This window comes from Canis lupus, chromosome 34 (genome assembly GCF_003254725.2).
Source record: "Canis lupus dingo isolate Sandy chromosome 34, ASM325472v2, whole genome shotgun sequence".
In the NCBI taxonomy this organism is placed as follows: Eukaryota; Metazoa; Chordata; class Mammalia; order Carnivora; family Canidae; genus Canis; species Canis lupus.
Genome location: NC_064276.1, coordinates 11,728,884 through 11,746,156, shown reverse-complemented (window position 1 = coordinate 11,746,156; position 17,273 = coordinate 11,728,884). Strand labels below are relative to the sequence as shown.

The 17,273-nt window shown below is 62.3% G+C and overlaps 1 protein-coding gene across 2 annotated transcripts in view; it reads right to left on the bottom strand.

Moving 5' to 3' along the window:
* Window positions 1-15,564, bottom strand: part of SLC9A3 (solute carrier family 9 member A3) — a 40,910-nt gene extending 25,346 nt beyond the window's left edge. The window contains exon 1 of one of the 2 annotated variants that reach the window (XM_025451332.3): window positions 15,264-15,564. In XM_025451332.3, the coding sequence (XP_025307117.1) occupies window positions 15,264-15,492 (229 nt within the window). In that variant the 5' untranslated portion in view covers window positions 15,493-15,564. The remainder of the gene's footprint in view (window positions 1-15,263) is intronic. The other variant, XM_049105781.1, reaches the window with a different exon arrangement.
* Window positions 15,565-17,273: the final 1,709 nt, after the last annotated feature.

Here is a 17,273-nt window from a genome sequence, read left to right as displayed (position 1 = left end):
CTTTACACTTCATGGGAAAATTCCAGTGAGGCCATTTTCTCTAAGGACATCTTTTGTGCAGATAACGTGTGGGCAATGGCCCAAGCGGTTGTAAACTGTGGCAGCGGCGTCCCTGCCGTCACCACTATCAGGGTGTTCCTAGCACCATTCCCCGAAGCAGGACTTTGTCATGGGCTGCTGCCCAGACACGCTGTGGCAGGAAGTGATGGGGACTATTGACTCTTGATATTGATGCAGCATTGCAAGAGGACAAAGGGCTCCCCAAGGTGGGAAGACCACGGGGTTGCCGCCAGCCTCGAGGGCCCGGCACAGATCCCACATCTTGAGAAGAGCCTGCTGGACCACTGGACCACCAGACGGACGTGGGCCATTCCTGGAGGTAGATGGCGCCACCAGGACAGCCTTTGTGGGGGTGGCTGCAGCACCCCTGGGTTCCTGTCATCCGCCCCAAACGCAGGAGGCTCAGGGCAAGGGCGCACCCTGTGGGTGGCCTGGCTGGGAGCTGCCCCAAGGCCTCCCCCGCTGCCAGGGGCTTTCACAAGCTATTATTATTTTATCCCTGTGGACTTGGCTTCCTTGTGACAAGAGGATAAACACAACCCTTCTGGAATGTTGTAAAATGAAAATCAGGTTCTCACAAGGAAGGTGGACTGTGGTTCTCCCCAGGCCCGATGAAAACAAAAGAGGGTAACGTCACTAAATTCCTATAGGTTTAGTTTCCTGGCCGGAACAACGGGAAGGAGGGATATGAGGGTGCAGGACACGCCCCTCGTGGACATGGCATTCTACTCACACACACGTGGGCCCAGGTACAGCTGAGGGTGTCTCAGGCCTGAAACCCTCAGCTGACACGCAGAAGCACAGGAAGCAAGCGAGGGAAGGTAGAGGGGCCCCTGGCGGCATCGTCACCATGAGCAAGTCCATCTAGAGACCTGAAGACCTCTTCTCCATATGAGAGGTGAAGTGCTCAATAGAAGAGGTGAAAGGTGAAGTCACAGAGGTCTCTCTGGACACAGAGGAGAACGCAGGCGGGGACAGCGAGAAGGGCCCAGGGATGTTCAGAAGGCACGGTGGCGGCAGGGGGATGCGCTCATTATGAATGGCAGGGAGCATGGGGGATGACAGGGAAGCGCCCCCACGAGGCCCAGACAGGGGCAGGTGTGTGGCCCTAATACCAACTCTGGAGGGACCGGGAGGGTCGTGACCTCCAGACCCATGCCAGAGGCCATTGGGCTGTGGTGACACCTAGATGTCAGTGCTTGGCTGCATGGCCAGTCCGCAAAGTAACAGGGGAAAAGCCACCTGTGGCAGGGAAGGAACCATAGAGGTGCCCCCAGGACACAAGGCCTGCAATCCAGGGGAGAGGTGCCCGGTGTTCGGGGATGGGGAGGAGCACCGTGCTGGGCGCCCCGGACAGGAGAAGCCTGGGAACCCTCGAGACTGCCCTGCACAGCAGCCCGGAGCCTGAAGCTCGAGACAGGATCATTGAGATCCATGCAAAACTGCGCCAATGACAGCACTCACTGACTTCACATAACATAAAGGCTGTCCTGGAAATGGAAAATGGTCCCACATGATCTCACGGCTCCGGAGACAGTCCCTGTGGTCATAGCGTCCAGCCAGCACTGAAATTCGGGTGGAAAACCCCAGAACTTAGAGAGCATGCAGGTGGGGGCAGGGCGGGCTTTCTGTGTCGACCCTCTGGCCGGAGCCCCACAGCCCGCAAGCTCACAGTACGTCCCTCCCGCCTCGGGCACCCACGGGCATGGTCTTGGCCACAGAACCCAGCATGCCCGACACATGGCAGCGAGGCCAGGAGCACAGGGAGCAGGTGGGCCTCGAGGGCAGGGGCAGGGCCGCTCACAGACAACGGGATCCTCCATGCGGGAAATCCCATGTGTGATGAGAGAGCAGGGCTGCGGGACACACCGTCTACCCCTTCCCTACAAACCAGCAATGAAGGTTCGGAATCTAAAACACAAGGTCATTTATGTCATCACTATAAAAAAAACAAAAAAATTTTAAAACCCTTTAGTTACTAATCTAACAAAACAAGTACAGGACCCATATGAGGAACACATCACAGAAGACTTCTGTACATGGACAGATGCCCCACATGCATGGGTTGGAGGACTTGACTGGGTCACGCTGTCCATTCTTCCCGGCAGGACCCATGGACACAGGGCAATCCCAATAAAAATCCCAGCCGGTTATTTTATCATATGGAGACACGGGAGGCCCAGGATGGCTGGCCCAGCATCAGTGAGAACAACAAAGTGCAGGACCGACACCCCGGCTTCCAGATCCTACAGAAGCATGGGGACAGGGCAGCCCGGTGCTCCTGAAGGCACAGACCTACAGACAGACCCACGGACACACAGTCCCTGACCTTCAACATGGGGCAGAGGCAGCACAGCCGAGCCAAGACCACGTCTTCAACGAGGGGCGTCCACGTGCAGAGAAGTGAATCTGGACGCAGGCCCTACAGCCTCACGGTAACGACTCACAACGGGCCACACACCTCGCCATGAAATGCAAACCCATCGGTCTCCTGGAGGGTAGTGTAAGAGGACACCTAGAAGACTCTGGGGTCGGGGAGGACTTTTAGATGCGCCACCATGGGCGGGTCCCTGAAGGAAGGAACTGGGAAGCTGAACCTCCCTGAACGTAAACACCTCTGCTCCCGGAACGACAGTGACAGCTCCCAAGCCACAGACGGGGAGGAAATATCTGCTAAAGACACGTATGCTGAAGGATCTGTATCCCGAATACACGAGGAACTCAAACCCCAGTAAGAAAACAAACTACTCACTTGAAAACTGGGCCCAAAATCTAAACAGACACGTAATCAAAGAAAATACGCAGGTGGGAAGTGAGCACACGGAAGGTGCGCAGTGCCAGCCGTAGTCAGGGAATGCAAATTAAAACAACACGGTGCCTCTGCACCTCTATCGGGACAATCAAAACCCAAACCCTGCCAACAGCTGATGCTGGCTGGGACGTGGCGCAGCAGGAACTCCGATGCTTTGCTGCTGGGAGTGCAACACGGTGCAGCCACGGGGGAGGAGAGTCTGGTGGTTTCCTGCAGACCTGCACAAACCCTAACCCACAGCCACACTCCTCGGCATTTACACCAAGGAAATGAGACCTGACGTCCACATGGGAGCCTGCGTATGCACGTTCAGAGCAGCTCTGTTTGTAACAGCCAGACCCTGGGAGCAAGCAGGCCGTTCTCCAGGGCGTGATGGGTAAATGGACTCTGCGACCCACAGATGGAGTATCGTTCAGCCCTGAAAGGGGAGCTACCAAGACGGGAAAACACTGCAGGCTACTTAGGGGGAGACGTCAGTCTGAGAAGGCTGCGGTCTGGATCCTCACACAGCAGGACAGCTAGTCTACGACATTCCAGAAAAGGCAAAACTATGGAGGCAGGAAAGAGCCCCACGGCTGCCAGGGTCGGGGAGCGAGGTGGCGTGGGGCAGGCAGGGTACTTGATGCTGTAACGAGGGGCACATGTCCGCACACTTTGTGTGAACGCCCACGGTGCACCCAGATGTCAGCTACGGACGGAGTAAAATACTGGCATTGGCTCATCGATTGCGGCCCGTGTATCACAGCAACGCCAGACGGTAACAAGGTGGGGGCCGCAGGTGGGTACGCAGTGCTATCTGCTCACTTATTTTGTACGTTTACACCTTTCCTAAACACACAGCGTCTCCTAATCTTTGAAGATCGGCATTGCCGAAGCTGTGCTGGGTGCGCCTCGGGGGTGACGTGGCCTCAAAGGTGACAGGTGGTGAGGCCAGGGACAGAAGGGACAGCACATCAAGGCTGAGGGGTGGGAGGTGGGCAGGCCAGGAAGCACGGCCATTTGTCCGTAGGGAGAACCCGGCGTGAACAGCCTGTGGCCTCATGCCGACCTGTCAGCGGTCTGTACTCACCCTGCAAGGTTTCAGGGACATTTGTTGGGTGATCATGTGCGGGTGTAAGCACGTGTGACTGCAAGCTGTGCGAGCAAGCACATGTGGGTAGGACTGTGAGCACAGGCGGGGGAGGCGCCTGCCATCCTGAGCTCCAGGCCCACCTGTGGCTCCAGGTCCGAGCCCGGGTGAGATGCCTGCCCGCCCGCCCAGGGGGACAGCTGGGTGCTCCTTCGTGATGGGTCAGGATGGGCCTTCCTGAGGGACACGGTCTGCCTGTCAACCCGTGGCCACACGCCTCTGCCGGGATGCGGGTATCACACATCAGCCACCCTGCCCCGTCCCCTCCCTGCTGGGACAGAGGCTCCCCAGACATTGCCTGACAGGTGCCCGTCCCAGAACACGAGCCGCATGGGAGGCAACGATTCTAAGGTCTCCCTCAATGCTGTGACCCGCATGCCCTCGGCTGGGCACATACATGCCTCCACAGCACCCACACACATGCCCCATGGGCCCTGGTTGGCCGATCTCAGGGGCTCTGATGGGCAGGGCCGTCAGCTCCGGGTCAGGCTGCCTGAAGAGCAAGGCCCCCTGCTCCCTCTGACGAAGGCACAGACTGGCAGGATGCATCATAGTGACGTCCACAGGTAAGCACAGGGCCTGGCTCGGCTCTCTGGCCCTCTCCCTCTGTAGGCAGCCGCCCCCAGAACAGGCCTTGCAGGGCAGCGGCCTCCCTCCTGCTCTTCTCCGGGGAACGGACACGACTGTGTCCTGTCCAGTCTCCTCGGAGACTCTGGCTCTGTGTCGGCCACAGGCCGGAGGTGCCGTTCAGGGTCACAGGGCCATGCCAGCACCGGCTTGGGAAGTCACTCGGCTCTTCAGCGATAGGTTCACACTCTGCAGCGAGAGGTTCACACTCAGTTCACACTGCACACTTAGACTCAGCTTCAGATCACGAGAAAACCAGGACTGTAAACAGAGCCAGCTGGAGGGGCCCAGGTGGGGCCTGCAGGACGGGGATGTGCCGAGACAGATGCCCTTGTGCCCTGTTGCCACCGGAGGGAGCCACTGTGGGGAGGGGGTGGGAAGACCGTCCCAGGGCACTGCTTGGGGGTCAGCTTTCCCCACCGCGCACTGGCATGGCCTGGGGAGCCCATCCTCGTCCTCGGCGCCCACCTATGCCCATCCTGCATTGGCCGGTGCCTCCCGCGGGGAGTGTGATCCAGGGCGAGTGTGCGGCCAGGACACACTCCTCTCAGGCTTCCAGGGCCCAAAATGCAGAGTGCAGGGAAGGCTCATGCCAGCCGGGGGCTGAGGGCACCCCAGCCATCGAAATGTTCTCGGCATTATTGAGTTAATGAGTAAAGGGTTTGACAAGGGAGGCTGAATTCTCCACACCGGGGCCCTTCCCAGAAACTTAAAACTGCCTTCCTCTTCCAGTTTACCCCCAGAAAGGTTCAGGGGGAGGGGCCAGACTTACACCTGCCACCTGCCAGCAGAGGGTGACCATGTCCGGAGGCCCTGTCCCACACCTGCGCCCCGACCCCTGCTCCGTTCGCTAATTATAGTTTTTAAATGGTAGTCGGCTGAACCCCCGCCCCTGCCCAACCCCAGTAGCCCTGAACTGGACATCGCCAGCAACAGCAGCCCAGGGGGAGGGAGGAACACTGTTTCCAGGAAGAAAAGGTAACCTGGTGGCCAAGGCTTGAGGCACGCCCGTCACAGGGTGGTCCCCCAGACCTGGCCCAATCTAGCTGAGGCCCCTGCAGTGACAGGCGGCACCCTGCAGGGTGAGGCTGTGGAACCATTCCCACTCCCAGGATAGCTGAGGCCCAGGAGGCCACAGGGAGCCGGCTGTGTGGTGCAGGGCCGCCGAGTCCCACTCCCCCACCCAACCCCTGACGTGGAAGGACCCGGGTCCCCACAGAACCAGGCAGGGAGGCCGGCTTCTCACCCTTGTCTGGGGACACATGCCTCAGCTCTTTCACGACTCTCCTGGCATTTTTGTTTTCACACAATATTGTTAGTTGACTTGCTGTCATGTCTGGGCACCGTGCAGGGTCACCACTGTGTCCACGGGTTGCCCACCAGGCACCTTTTGGGCCTTTGCATACCTGCAGCCATGTCCCTGCTGAGGAGGTCAGAGCAGCACAGAGGAGGGCAGCTAGCCACACATGTCCCTCAGGTGCAGCAACACACCCGGCAGGGGCCCCATGTGGGTGGCCCTGGACAGTCCTAGAGTCCCATGGACTTGCACGTGGATGTGTGACATAGCCAGGTCCCAGGAGCCCGGCTGGGCAGTGGCTGCTTCCCTCTGCTTCCCACCCTGGGCACCCTTGGGCTGGGCCCCGGGCCCCAGCCTCACCCCCAGGAGCTCTGATTCAATTGTCTGGAGCCACCCCTGGGGTCGAGCTGGACCCAGCACCGTGGGTCTCACCAGGCTCCTCGGGGGCCCACGAGAGTCAGAGCAGATGCTGACCCCCTCCCGCCCCCCCAGGTACACGGGCAGCTGGTCCCCGTCTGGATCCTGAGCTGAAGGAGCAGGATGCAGGTGCAGCTGCCTCAGGCCGCAGGGAGGGCAGCCACTGTCCCAGGGTCTGGGGCAGTGGCCCAGACTCAGCCTCCATGAAGCAGTGGAGGGGCCGTGGCTGCCCTGACCCTGGGGGTGGACACACCTATCCCCAGGTCTGCCTGGGGAGGGGGTCCCGCCTGGCGGGGGGCAGTCTAGGGGGCCTGCTGGCTTCTCCAGTTGGAGAGGCCTCTGTGACCCTGAAACACAGCTCCCGGGAGGCTGCCTCCAATGGGATGGCCAAGGTGTGGCCTCAGCCCCTCCACCTGGGAGCCCAGCTGCTCCTGTGGGGGTCAGACCGGGAGCCCCCACTTGTGAGTCTGTGTGCAGGACTGGACAGCCAGCATGGGGACAGTCCCTTGGACCTGTGCATGTGGACGGATGACAGGAACTCGAACATTCACCAAGTATCCCCTGGGCACCTGCCCCCCACCCCGTGCCCCCTGCGGTCCTCCTCCTGAGGTGTTGTCCTGCTCGGGCGGCGCCCCACTGGCTGGCTGAGCAAGAATTGCACCCCAGCACCCAGGGCTTCTAACTCCAAGGAGCCGAAGCCAGTGGTTTTCCACAAGCTGCCAGAAAAGCTGCCAGAAACAGGCATTTCCGGTCCCATTCTGCTTTTACAAGAAACCCTTCCCCAGCTGGGAGCTCACAACGTTGGACTTTAGCATGATAGCTCGGCAGGTGGTGAATTCACCGAGGCTTCCTGCCTGATTCACTCAGGAAGGGGAGAAGCAAGGCCCGGCCCTCCCCCACAGCTCTGCGCACCCCCCAGGCTGGTGCCCCCCCCCCCCCCCCCCCGCCAGGGCTTCCAGGATGCCTCCCCGGGCTGATGGCTGCCTTCAGGGCCACATCTGTGTCTGAAGCAGAGCCGGCCACTGGATGAGGGGAGCCGGGACGGGACTCAGCTCACCACCCCGTGCCCCTCCGCCCCCTCCGCCGGGAGTCCACACCTGCCTGCAGGCCCCAGCCCGCATGGTCAGCCCTCGCCACCCGCTGGGCCCCCGCCCCGTGCCTCCCCCTGGCCCCCTGCCCCAGCCCCTCTCACGCTGGCTGGCCTCCCTCCCACGGGCTCACCTCAACCGTGCCCCACATGGGAAGCCTACACTCCGCTACAGTCTGACTCCTCCACCTGGACTCTGACCCCCTGTGTCCAGCAAACCATGGGGCTCTCGATTCCTTCTAGCACTGATGAATGAACCCTTGGGTTGTAGATGTGGACTCAAGACACAGCCAGCTCCAAGGAAAGGCAGCGTGAAGCCAAGCCCCAGGCCAGACCACTGACCTAGGAGGGCATCTCGCAGGACCCAGAGAGTGGCCTGGATGACACCCATCGTCACGGTCTCCTGGCGGGCCATGCGTGTCAGGCGCGACAGGCCTGGCAGCATGGGGGCTCCAGGTGGGGGTGGCCCCGTGCACTCAGCCTCTTGGCCTCTCACCTGCTGGATCCTGTGCCCTTGGGTGCCCTGGCGACGCCCTTCAGGGCTCAGAGATCTCATTTCCCGGACATTCAGAGGGGAAGGCTTTGACTTTCCAGGTGACCTTAATCTCTGATTAGACCCTGGAGCGCATATGGACTAAACACCTCAGGGAAGCAGCCTATGAAAGGAGCAGGATGATGCCAGCATTACGATGCTCCTGGGGAAGGCTCAGCTCCCAGGGTGGCAGGTCTGAGCCACCCTCATCCTCTGATGTGGGCTTGTCCGTCTCGCTGGAGCCATGCACACCTCCTCCCAGAAGCCTCCTTGTGACCCTCATGACTGGTTGCCTTCCTGGCCCCTCTGACCTCCCTTCTACCCCTCCCCTGGCTGACTTCCCCCACCGCTGCTCCTCAGACACACACACACATACACACACACCTTGGTGCCTTTGCACAGGCTGATCCACTCCTGAAAATGGCCCCTTCCCCTCTGCCTGCCCCATTTGCTGTTCTGTGGAGCACACAATGCCATTGGTCCTGTGGCGTGGTCTCATCTGTCTGTCCCCCAGGATCTGGCACTGTTGGGGTCTGGGCTGCGTGGTGCTTGTGCATGAGCCCTCAAGTGGGGAGCACTCCTCCAGCAGCCAGAGTTGCAGCTGCTCAACATCAAATGTTTCGCGGCTGCACTGAGGAAGGAAATCGGGCCAGTCATGCCCCTGAATGCCGGGGCTGTGCTCAGGGTACTGATTGCCCGGGCTCCACAGAGGCAGGCAGACAAAGGCAAGTGTGCGTGGCCTGACTGGGTGGATCTGTGGTGCCCTGCTCCGGAAGGCATGACCAGGATTTCGGCTGTCGGGGGATTTCTGCTGGCGAGGGTGAGCGCAGCTGGTCCTGGGGACACAGCCACCCCGGTGAGCAGTGGGGTGCGGGGCTCCCAGGAGGCTGTGTGAATTATTGGGAAATAATTCAGGGATGGAACGTCTCCCCAGGCCGACCTGGACGGCTGGGGTGAAGCTGCGGATGGGAAGCTGGCCTTGAGCAGTGCACTCATCCTCCTCCACCATCCACACAGGTGTGCGAGAGCGGTGCCAGCAGCAGGGTGCTGGCATGGATGGCAAGCACGACCTGCACACAGTGGCCCCTCAGCTCCCAGGGCTCACCTAGTGGAACCAGAGAACCAGGATCCCAGGAGCAGGGGTGGGCTCACAGGGTGGGGTGGAGTCTGGGCTCCCCAGGAATCTGGGGAGGCCACACAAGGCAGGGCCATAGCCAGCGTGGGAGTCACCCTGCATCCATGGGTCCCTACCCCCCACTCCCCTGCACCCACTGCTCAGGGCCTCTATTGCCCCACACACACAGCCCAGAGGGCCCAGGAGCTCAGCATCCCCCAGCCTTGCAGGCCCTGCGGGCAGGTCTGGGGTGAGCAGGAGCCACTGAGCCCTGGGCCCACTCAGCACCCCTTCTCCCTGCCTGAACAGAGACAGGAGACAGAAGACAAAGGTATGAAGGAGAGATAGGAACGGGGATGAGAGATAAGTCAGGTCAGGAAGGACAGGACAAGGTGCAGGCACAGGGTGGGGGCAGAGATCCGCCCAGTAGAGCACCCAGGCTGCCTCAAAGGTCTGCTCCGTGCAGAGAACAGACACCCTAGCTGTGCCCCCGGACCCAAGCAGGAAACTGCCCCCCGGGCTATGCCATGCTGCCCAAAGCAAGCTCCTGAGACCTGGAGACGCACACCCAGTGCCTGAGAGCAGCCAGCAGCTGGACCTGGTGCTGGGGCCCTGCACACAGCCACGTAGAGCCAAGGCCCTTCTCCAAGGGAGGCCGAGAGCCCACGCTGGGGCAGGGCAGGCGGCAGACAGCAGCGGAGGGACCTTGCAGCCCCGTCCCTCTTACGGCCAGTGCCACCCCTCCAGGTAAAACTCACCACCAGGAGGGCTCTGGACACCACACACCGGTCACCGGGGGAACATGCATGCTGGGAGCCCTAACTTCAAGCCCACCCAAGCTTCAGACCCCAGCTCTGGGCCTGGCAGGTGTGGCAGGAAGTGTTTCCTCCAACCCAGGGGGACAGAGAAGAACCTAGAGCCCCTCCTTGAGGGGCAGGTGTGTGTGTCCTGACACATCTGTCTGGAGGTCAGGTGGGGGCTGAGCTGGGCCAGGCCGGGAAGGCAGACACAGGTCACAGGCACCCGCACAGCACGGTGCTGTCCCCGAGCTGACCTGGGTTGCGACCCGCAGGGCGGCGTGGGGCCTTGAGGCCCACAGGACAACCTGTCCACTTGCAGGAAGTTGGCTGAGGCAGAGCCTCCCGGGCAGGACAGGAGGCTATCAGCGCTTCCCAACCTTTGCCCCACTTCCCTCTGGATATTTCAGGGTGATACCTTAGCTCCAAATGCCCATGGATTGTTTTACAGCCTGAGGCTAATTCCCCTATGAACCTGTCCGAAAAGTGAGACTTTACACCTTCCACATGGTAGAGGCTCTTGGGAGGACCCTTGGTTCCTCGGATGATGGGTCTTGACTCCTGGCCCAGTGACTGCCTCTGTCCTGCCAGGGCTGGGGTCCACTAGGGCCCACTGACTCATCTACCCCAGGGAGGATGGGTGGGACCCACTGGGGACTCCTGCTGCTCACACTGTCCTGTGAGGTCATCCTGTCCAGATACCCTCAGGCATCCTTTGAAGGGAGTAAGGAACATTCGGTGGAGGCAGGCAGGGGGCAGGATGGGCAGTGCCCAGGGACCCATGCAAGGAGCAGGAAAGGGGTGAGGCTCAGCACCAGAGGCTCCTTGTCCTAAGACCAGAGCACATGATGGAAAAACCAAAGGCCTCTGTTCTTCACACCAGGAGGTAAGTGCCTCACATGGCTTCCCCCACGCCCTGGCAACACCTGGGGCAGACACCGGCCCCCACGGCTGTACCTGAGAGCACAGCTCCCAGGTGCCCTGGGTAGCACTGTGGAGGGGGTGCTGCAGTGCCCACAGATGTCCCAGGCCCCCCGCAGCCCTGAGGCTGGAGAGGCTGGACCATGCGCCAGCACGGAAAGGCTTGACAGGAAAGGACCTCCACACAGATGCACCGTGCAGGTTCCCAAGGCTATATTCCTGCCCTGTTGCTCCTGCAGGTGACTCCAGCCCCCTGGGCTCTCTTCCCCCGAGAGAGGGGTGAAGAGGGAGGTGTCGAGCCAAAGGGGAGGGCTTGTAAAGCCCCAGGGCACCAGGGGAAGGGCCTGAGGGTCAGAGGACATGGGGAGCAGGAGACACCTTCTCACCAGCACCCCTGAGCCTCTGGCCTGAGGCTCCACGTCCCCATGAGCTCCACGTCCAGGGCCTGTCCCCAAACTGGGTGTCTGACCAGCCCACCCACCCTGACACTGCCCCTCCCCTGGGCCTCTGCCATTGCAGCCCATTCTGGCCAGGGGCACACCAGGACCCAGACCCTCCCCTCACTGTCCACCTCTCACCCTGGACCCACTGGGACATCAGCTGAACACCTGAGCCATGTCTGTCCCCTGAACCCTCGCCCCCCAACCAAGATGCCTAGGAATAAATGGACCCTGTCAACCCAGAAGTACCCCATCCAGGGTCCCCCTGCTGCCCCTCCTGCCCATTCTCCGCCCTACAATCAAGGCAGGAGTCTGAGAGCCCAGGTCTGCTCATGTCCCTCCCCTTCGTGCCACCCTGGCTAGGGAGCAAAGTCCTACAGGGTCTGTGGTTGTGCTGCTTTGGCCTCCGGTGGCCTCCCTCTGGTCTCACCTCTGGCCTCCAACATTCGAACCTCCCTCTTCCTGCAGAAGCACCTTTCCTGGTAACCCTGCCAACTCCAGAGTTCCGTCCCCAGGAGCTGCTTGGATCCCCACCCCCAGGTGGGCCCTCCACCCCGTGCCCTGTGGCCTCACGACCTCCACACGGCCAGTGCTGCCAGCCCAGCCTTCACTCCCCGAGGAAGGTTTGAGGAGAGAAAGCGCCGCTTGGTCCGAGGCCCAAAGGGAGCCTGGTGGGGGCAGCTGTAGACTTGGGGGCCACCAGGGGTCCAGAGCAAGGAAGTACCCCACCCAGGGACAGAGCCCAGCCCACTGCAGGGACCCTCACCCCCCGGCCCAGCAGGCACCACCTGTGTAGGGGTTCCTGCTTCTCCTTCTGAATCCCTGAAGGGTAGAGCAACAGGCAGGGGCCCCTGGAGGCCAAATGCTTCCAATGAGTCCTTCACTGAGCTGCAGACGCAGGGCTTTAGGGGCTGGGGGTCCCTGGGCTCACCAGCCACACTTCTCACCAGTGCAAAGGCGCTGCTTCCAGCAGAGCTTCCAGGCGTGAACTCAGGACTCCTGGGCCCAGTCACTGGTGGCTGTGACCCTGCCCCCTGGCCTTTCTCTGTCCCAAGCCACATGAGGTGAGAAGCTGGCTTAAAACATTTGTGGGTATGATTGCTTTGTCCCAGGGTCCCCAGTGTCTCGGCATCTCGTTGCCCAGCAAGGTGACACATGGCTGGAAGGAATCTGAGCTCTGCAGCCTGAGGGGCATGTGAGCTAAAGCCAACACTTGAAACCACTGGGAAGAACCTGGCCAGTGCTTGGAAATAGACGGAAACCCTCTGTTCCTGTGCCTTGAGACTGAAATACCTGACCATCTTACACGATGAGAGGGGTCAAAGAGCTTCACGAGCACGAACCCTGGACTGCGGGGTCAAGGAGGAAGCACACCAGGACCCAAGCCCTCCCCTCATTTGTGCAAAAACTGGACACACCACCATGAGGCCTCCAGGCTTGACCAGAAGCAGGCAAAGGTGGCTGTGAGTGCTCTGTGGGGTTTGGGAGAAGGGGTGCACAGGGAGGGGTCTGGGAGCCAGGGCAGGAAGGGGGGAGAAGCCACAGGGCAGAGGCTGTCCTACCTCCAGGCAGGGAGGGGGCCAGGCATTGGGGAGCCCCTGGGGGGAACCCCTGACCAGGCTAGATCTGGCTCTCCAGGGCCCGGAATGATGGGTGAGGGGAGCTCCAGGACCTGGAATGATGGGTGAGGGGAGCTCCAGCTCCCCGAGTCTGGTCCAGAGCGCAGAGGGCGGGCAGACCACTGAGATGAGGTGAGTACTTCCTTCTAACACTTGGTCTGTGGGGCTGAACATGAGCAGGTGGGTCTGGCTTATTTGCGAAGGTTTGGTTTGGTCTTTGAGCTCTAGGAGGCTGAGAGATGGCAGGGGGTGGGGTGCCGAGGTGGGCGGAGGAGGGACAGCTGATGAGCAATGGGGAAAAGGCCAGAGTGAAGGAGGTGGGGGCCGCAAACGAAAGGGCAGAGGTGGGAGTCACCCAAGGCCCATAGTGAGCCAGCAGGAGGACCTTGGGGACCCAGGCAGGGCCAGGGCAGGGTGTGGCCCAGAGCAGGAGGGCACTGAAGCTGTAGCTGGTCAGCCCCATGGGTCTTCCCTCAGGGTCCTTTTCATGGGGTCTTGAGGACTGCCAAGGTCTCCCCCAAGCCTTGACCTTCAAGGGGAGTCAGCAATCCCAGATGACAGCAATGGAGTGAGGATGTGGTGCTCAGACGACGCTTTTTAAATTAACATGGGTAGGAAAATGAATTCTGGGCTTGCCCTGACCATGAAACAGAGCCGGCTGCAGCGGGTGGCCACCCACCTTGGAGAAGGTGCCCTGAGACAAAGTCCACCTGTGCTGGAGACTTGCAGGGCTATGGCTCTTCCTAGGAGAGCAGCACTGGGGCCAGGCAAATCCTCGGATCAGCCTTCCTGCAGTCTGTCCCCTCGGGACCTCCCGGCCACAGGGAGCCCAGCAGCCACCGCTGGAATGCGAGGCCAGGCTCCAGGTCTGGACGCCGGGGCTGTACTAGGAGAAGCCCAGCTTGCCAAGAAAGCACATATCTGCTTTACACGAGGGTGCTCCGCATCCCAGGGTTGGAACCCCAGAGTGTCACGGCCCCCTCACCCTGCCCATAGCATCCCTATGGTGCCTGCACAGCAGACAGCGGGCGGCAGAGGACAGCTGGCTGTTCCTGGGGGAGGTGGGCAATGTGAGTGTTGGGAAAGCCCAGGTTGGAGCTGGCCCCATCTAGAAGATGACCGGTACAAAGTGCCAGTGTCAGCCCCCCGTCCCGCCCTCGGCGGAGGTGTTCGGAAGAGACCTCGTGTGGGTGCTGGAGTCTTACTCCTAGTCTCGCAAAACCCTGGAAAGCCCAGTGTGGGATAGAGTGAGCATGACACCCGGCATTCGGGGCCAGGTGAGCAAGGAGACCTGCAGAGAGATGCAGGGGGCCTTCGAGACCCAGAAAGCAGAACCCAGAGGGCCCTCCAGGGAGGCGGTCAGCATAAGCAGGACACAGAGCAGGTGGTGTTGAAGGGAGCACGGCTCACCAGGCACTGCCAGCGTCCCAGGCACCCCAAAACTCGGGCTCACAGTTCTCTAGTAGGCTGCCCGGAGCATGACCCTGCTATCCTGCTGAAAACAGCAGAGCCCAAGGCCCCAGGAGGGCCCCTCCGCCTTGCCGAGTCCCTCCCCTTCCCTGGGGGTATCCTCAGGCCCCCTCCCTTGCGGTCCCCCAGCCTCCACCTAGTCAGTGGTGCAGGCCATCCTCAGTGCACCACCTCCAGGAAGCCCCTCCTGGTGGACCAACACGTTGAAACCTTGGACCTCAGAAGCTGTTAGAAAGCTGACCTTCCCATCACCTTGCCCGGGAGTTACCTGCAGTCCCCACTTTGCTGGCTCACTGAAGCAAGTTAAGAGAAATCAGACAGACCAGGACTTTTAAAAGAGAAACATCGTCAATGGAAAAATTGCTCCTATAAATAGGATTTTACTGGGTTTAATCTCGAGTGGCACCGCTGTCTTTCAGCACTGGGGGCCAAATATCACCGCGGCGCTTGCGGGCCGCCGCCTGCTGTGTCTGTCCGCACCGGGCAGCCCCCACCAGCCCCCACCAGCCCCCGGACAGGAAAGGGGCCCGGGGCGCGCAGAGCAGCGGCGGCCCCGAGGTCTGCAGGCCTGGAGGCGGCAGAGGGCGGCGGGGACGCGAAACCCGGGAGCCTGGCGCGCTCCTGGCCGGGATCGGGAACCCGGCGGCCCGCACGGCTGCTCCGGGCCCGGCCAGGCTCGCAGCCCGCGCCTCGCCCCGCCCGACCCGAAGGCCTGGCCCTTGGGGCTCACAGGGGCGCTCCGAGCGCGGGCAGCTCCCGCGGGACGGGTTAGAGCGCGCAGCGGCGCAGACCCCGGGCAGGGCGGACGCCGACGCGGACGCAGGGCTCTGCGCCCCGGGGCGCAGGCGGGGGCGCGGGCGGGGGCGCGCAGACCCCAGAGCCGGCCGGGGCACGTCGCCGCGGGCTGGGACCTGGAGCCCCAACGAGCCGAGGCTTCTTACCGATCTTGGCCAAGCTGGCCACGAGGATCCACAGGGCGATGATGTACGGTTCCTGGACATGGTGCCATTTGAAGGTGACCACCTGGAAGCCCTGGCTCTCCCCGTGCGCGCTGCCAGGCTGCTCCTCGAAGGCCCGCGCCCTCGGCAGCACGCCGAGCACCAGCAGCGGCACCAGCAGCAGCGCCAGCTGCAGTCCCCGGCTGCAGCCCGGAGCCCCGCGCCCCGACATCGCCGCCGCCGCTCAGCACCCCGTGCGGACGCTCATGCCGCGTGGGTCCTGCTGCGCCAGGCGGGACGCGCTGCGCCGGAGCCGTCGGACCCTGGGGACCCGCGTCAGGCGGCGCCCAGCGCACTCGGAGCGAGGGCGGCTGGCCCGGTCCCCGCCCGCCGGTGGCCTTTAATCCGGCGGCCCCCTCCCGCCCCGGGGCGGGGCCTTCCCGCCCCCGCGGCGCGCACGCGAGCGCGGACACCGTCGCACGCTCTCGGCACGCCCGCCAGGCCTGCACACGCCCACCCCGGCCGCCGGGTCGCCCTGACCTCACCTCCGTACGCGCGCGCTCAGCCCCCTGCGCGTCCCTCTCCGCCCCTCCCGCCCGCCAGCGCCCCCCTCCCGCCCTGCGCTGGAGCCTGGGCTGGAGGGCGTCGGACGGGGCGCAACCGCCTGCTTAGGGCGTGGGTCGCGCGCCGGGGCCCTTGGCCGAGGGCGGCGGGGGGGGGGGGGGGGGGGCTCCGGGTGCCTCGGGCGCCCCTCGGCGGCGGCGTCCGCTCCGCGCCCCGGGTGCCGGGCGGCTGCGGGTGCTCAGGCCCCAGACGCTGCCTCTGCACTAACACAGGATGGGGCTTGCGGACCCGCGCTAGAGGCGGGGGCCAGAGGGGCCAGAGGGGCCAGGCCGCAGCACACGTGCATTTCACAACACGGTGGATCCACTTGTCAGAAACCGGGTTCTCTCCCTCCAAACCAGTGCTGGGGCAGGATCCGAGGCATCCTGCCCTGGCTGCCGCGCGGCGGCCACAACTCCTGTGAGGCACCGTCCACCCCTGACCTTGCAGCCAACTGCGAGGGTGCAGCCCGAATGCTCTTTCTACCTGAGGGCTTGGCCTCCAATGAAATCCAAGCAGGGTGTCCCCCTTAAGGCCTCCTGCCCGCTGTCACCTATGATGGCTCACCTGGGAGGGGATTCCACGAGGCAACCCCCTCCCCCCTCCCCAGCCCTCGCTGCAGCCCCAGCACCAGGTGGCTCCATCTGCCAGTGGTCCTGCCCCGAGTCTAGGACGCACACGTGCCTCCTCTGCTTCTTGTCTCTAGTCTCTCGGGATTCCTGTCCTCTCTGCCTTCAAAATGCAAAGGGAGCCCAGTCACTGCTCAGCAGGCCAGCCACCACTGGCTGCCGCGAGGGCCTCGTGACTGTGCAGTCTCTTGTCCTGTCCACTCTCCCCGTTGAGCCTCCAGGTCAGAGGGCATGCCCAGTGCCCCCATGACTCAGGACCCCTCTGACCCCCAAGTTGCCCTCCTGGGGAGCCTGGCTGCTGCACCCCTTCTCCTTCCCGAGGTCCTTGTCCCATGGCAATGTCTCAGCTCACAGTTGTGACATCTGAGCCCCCTCCCTCCTGGCTGTGTTTTTCCCTGTCTTCCCACCTGCAGTCCACTCGATTTGACCAGTGATTGCCCTGTCCATGGGAACGTCTATTCTATGAGTTCCACAAAGCCTGCACAGCTTATCCCTGCACCCCCTTCCTGAAATGGCACCTGGTGTACAGGGATGCTGGAACATGCAGGAGAAATTGGTTGGGGTGGATGGCCAGAGGGGCAGGTGGCAGGTGGGTGGATGGCCAGGTGGAAGCATCTTCTAGTATCAGAGGGTATGTGAGGGTCCCAGGAGGCCTAAGCTGGACGGTGCTGAGCTGGACGCCTGGGGAGTTTCCTGCTAAAGAGAGGTGGTCATCAGTTGTGTAGTGGAGATAAAGGACATTTAAGTCATGCCCAGCTGGGTGAATTGTCAGGATGGCTGA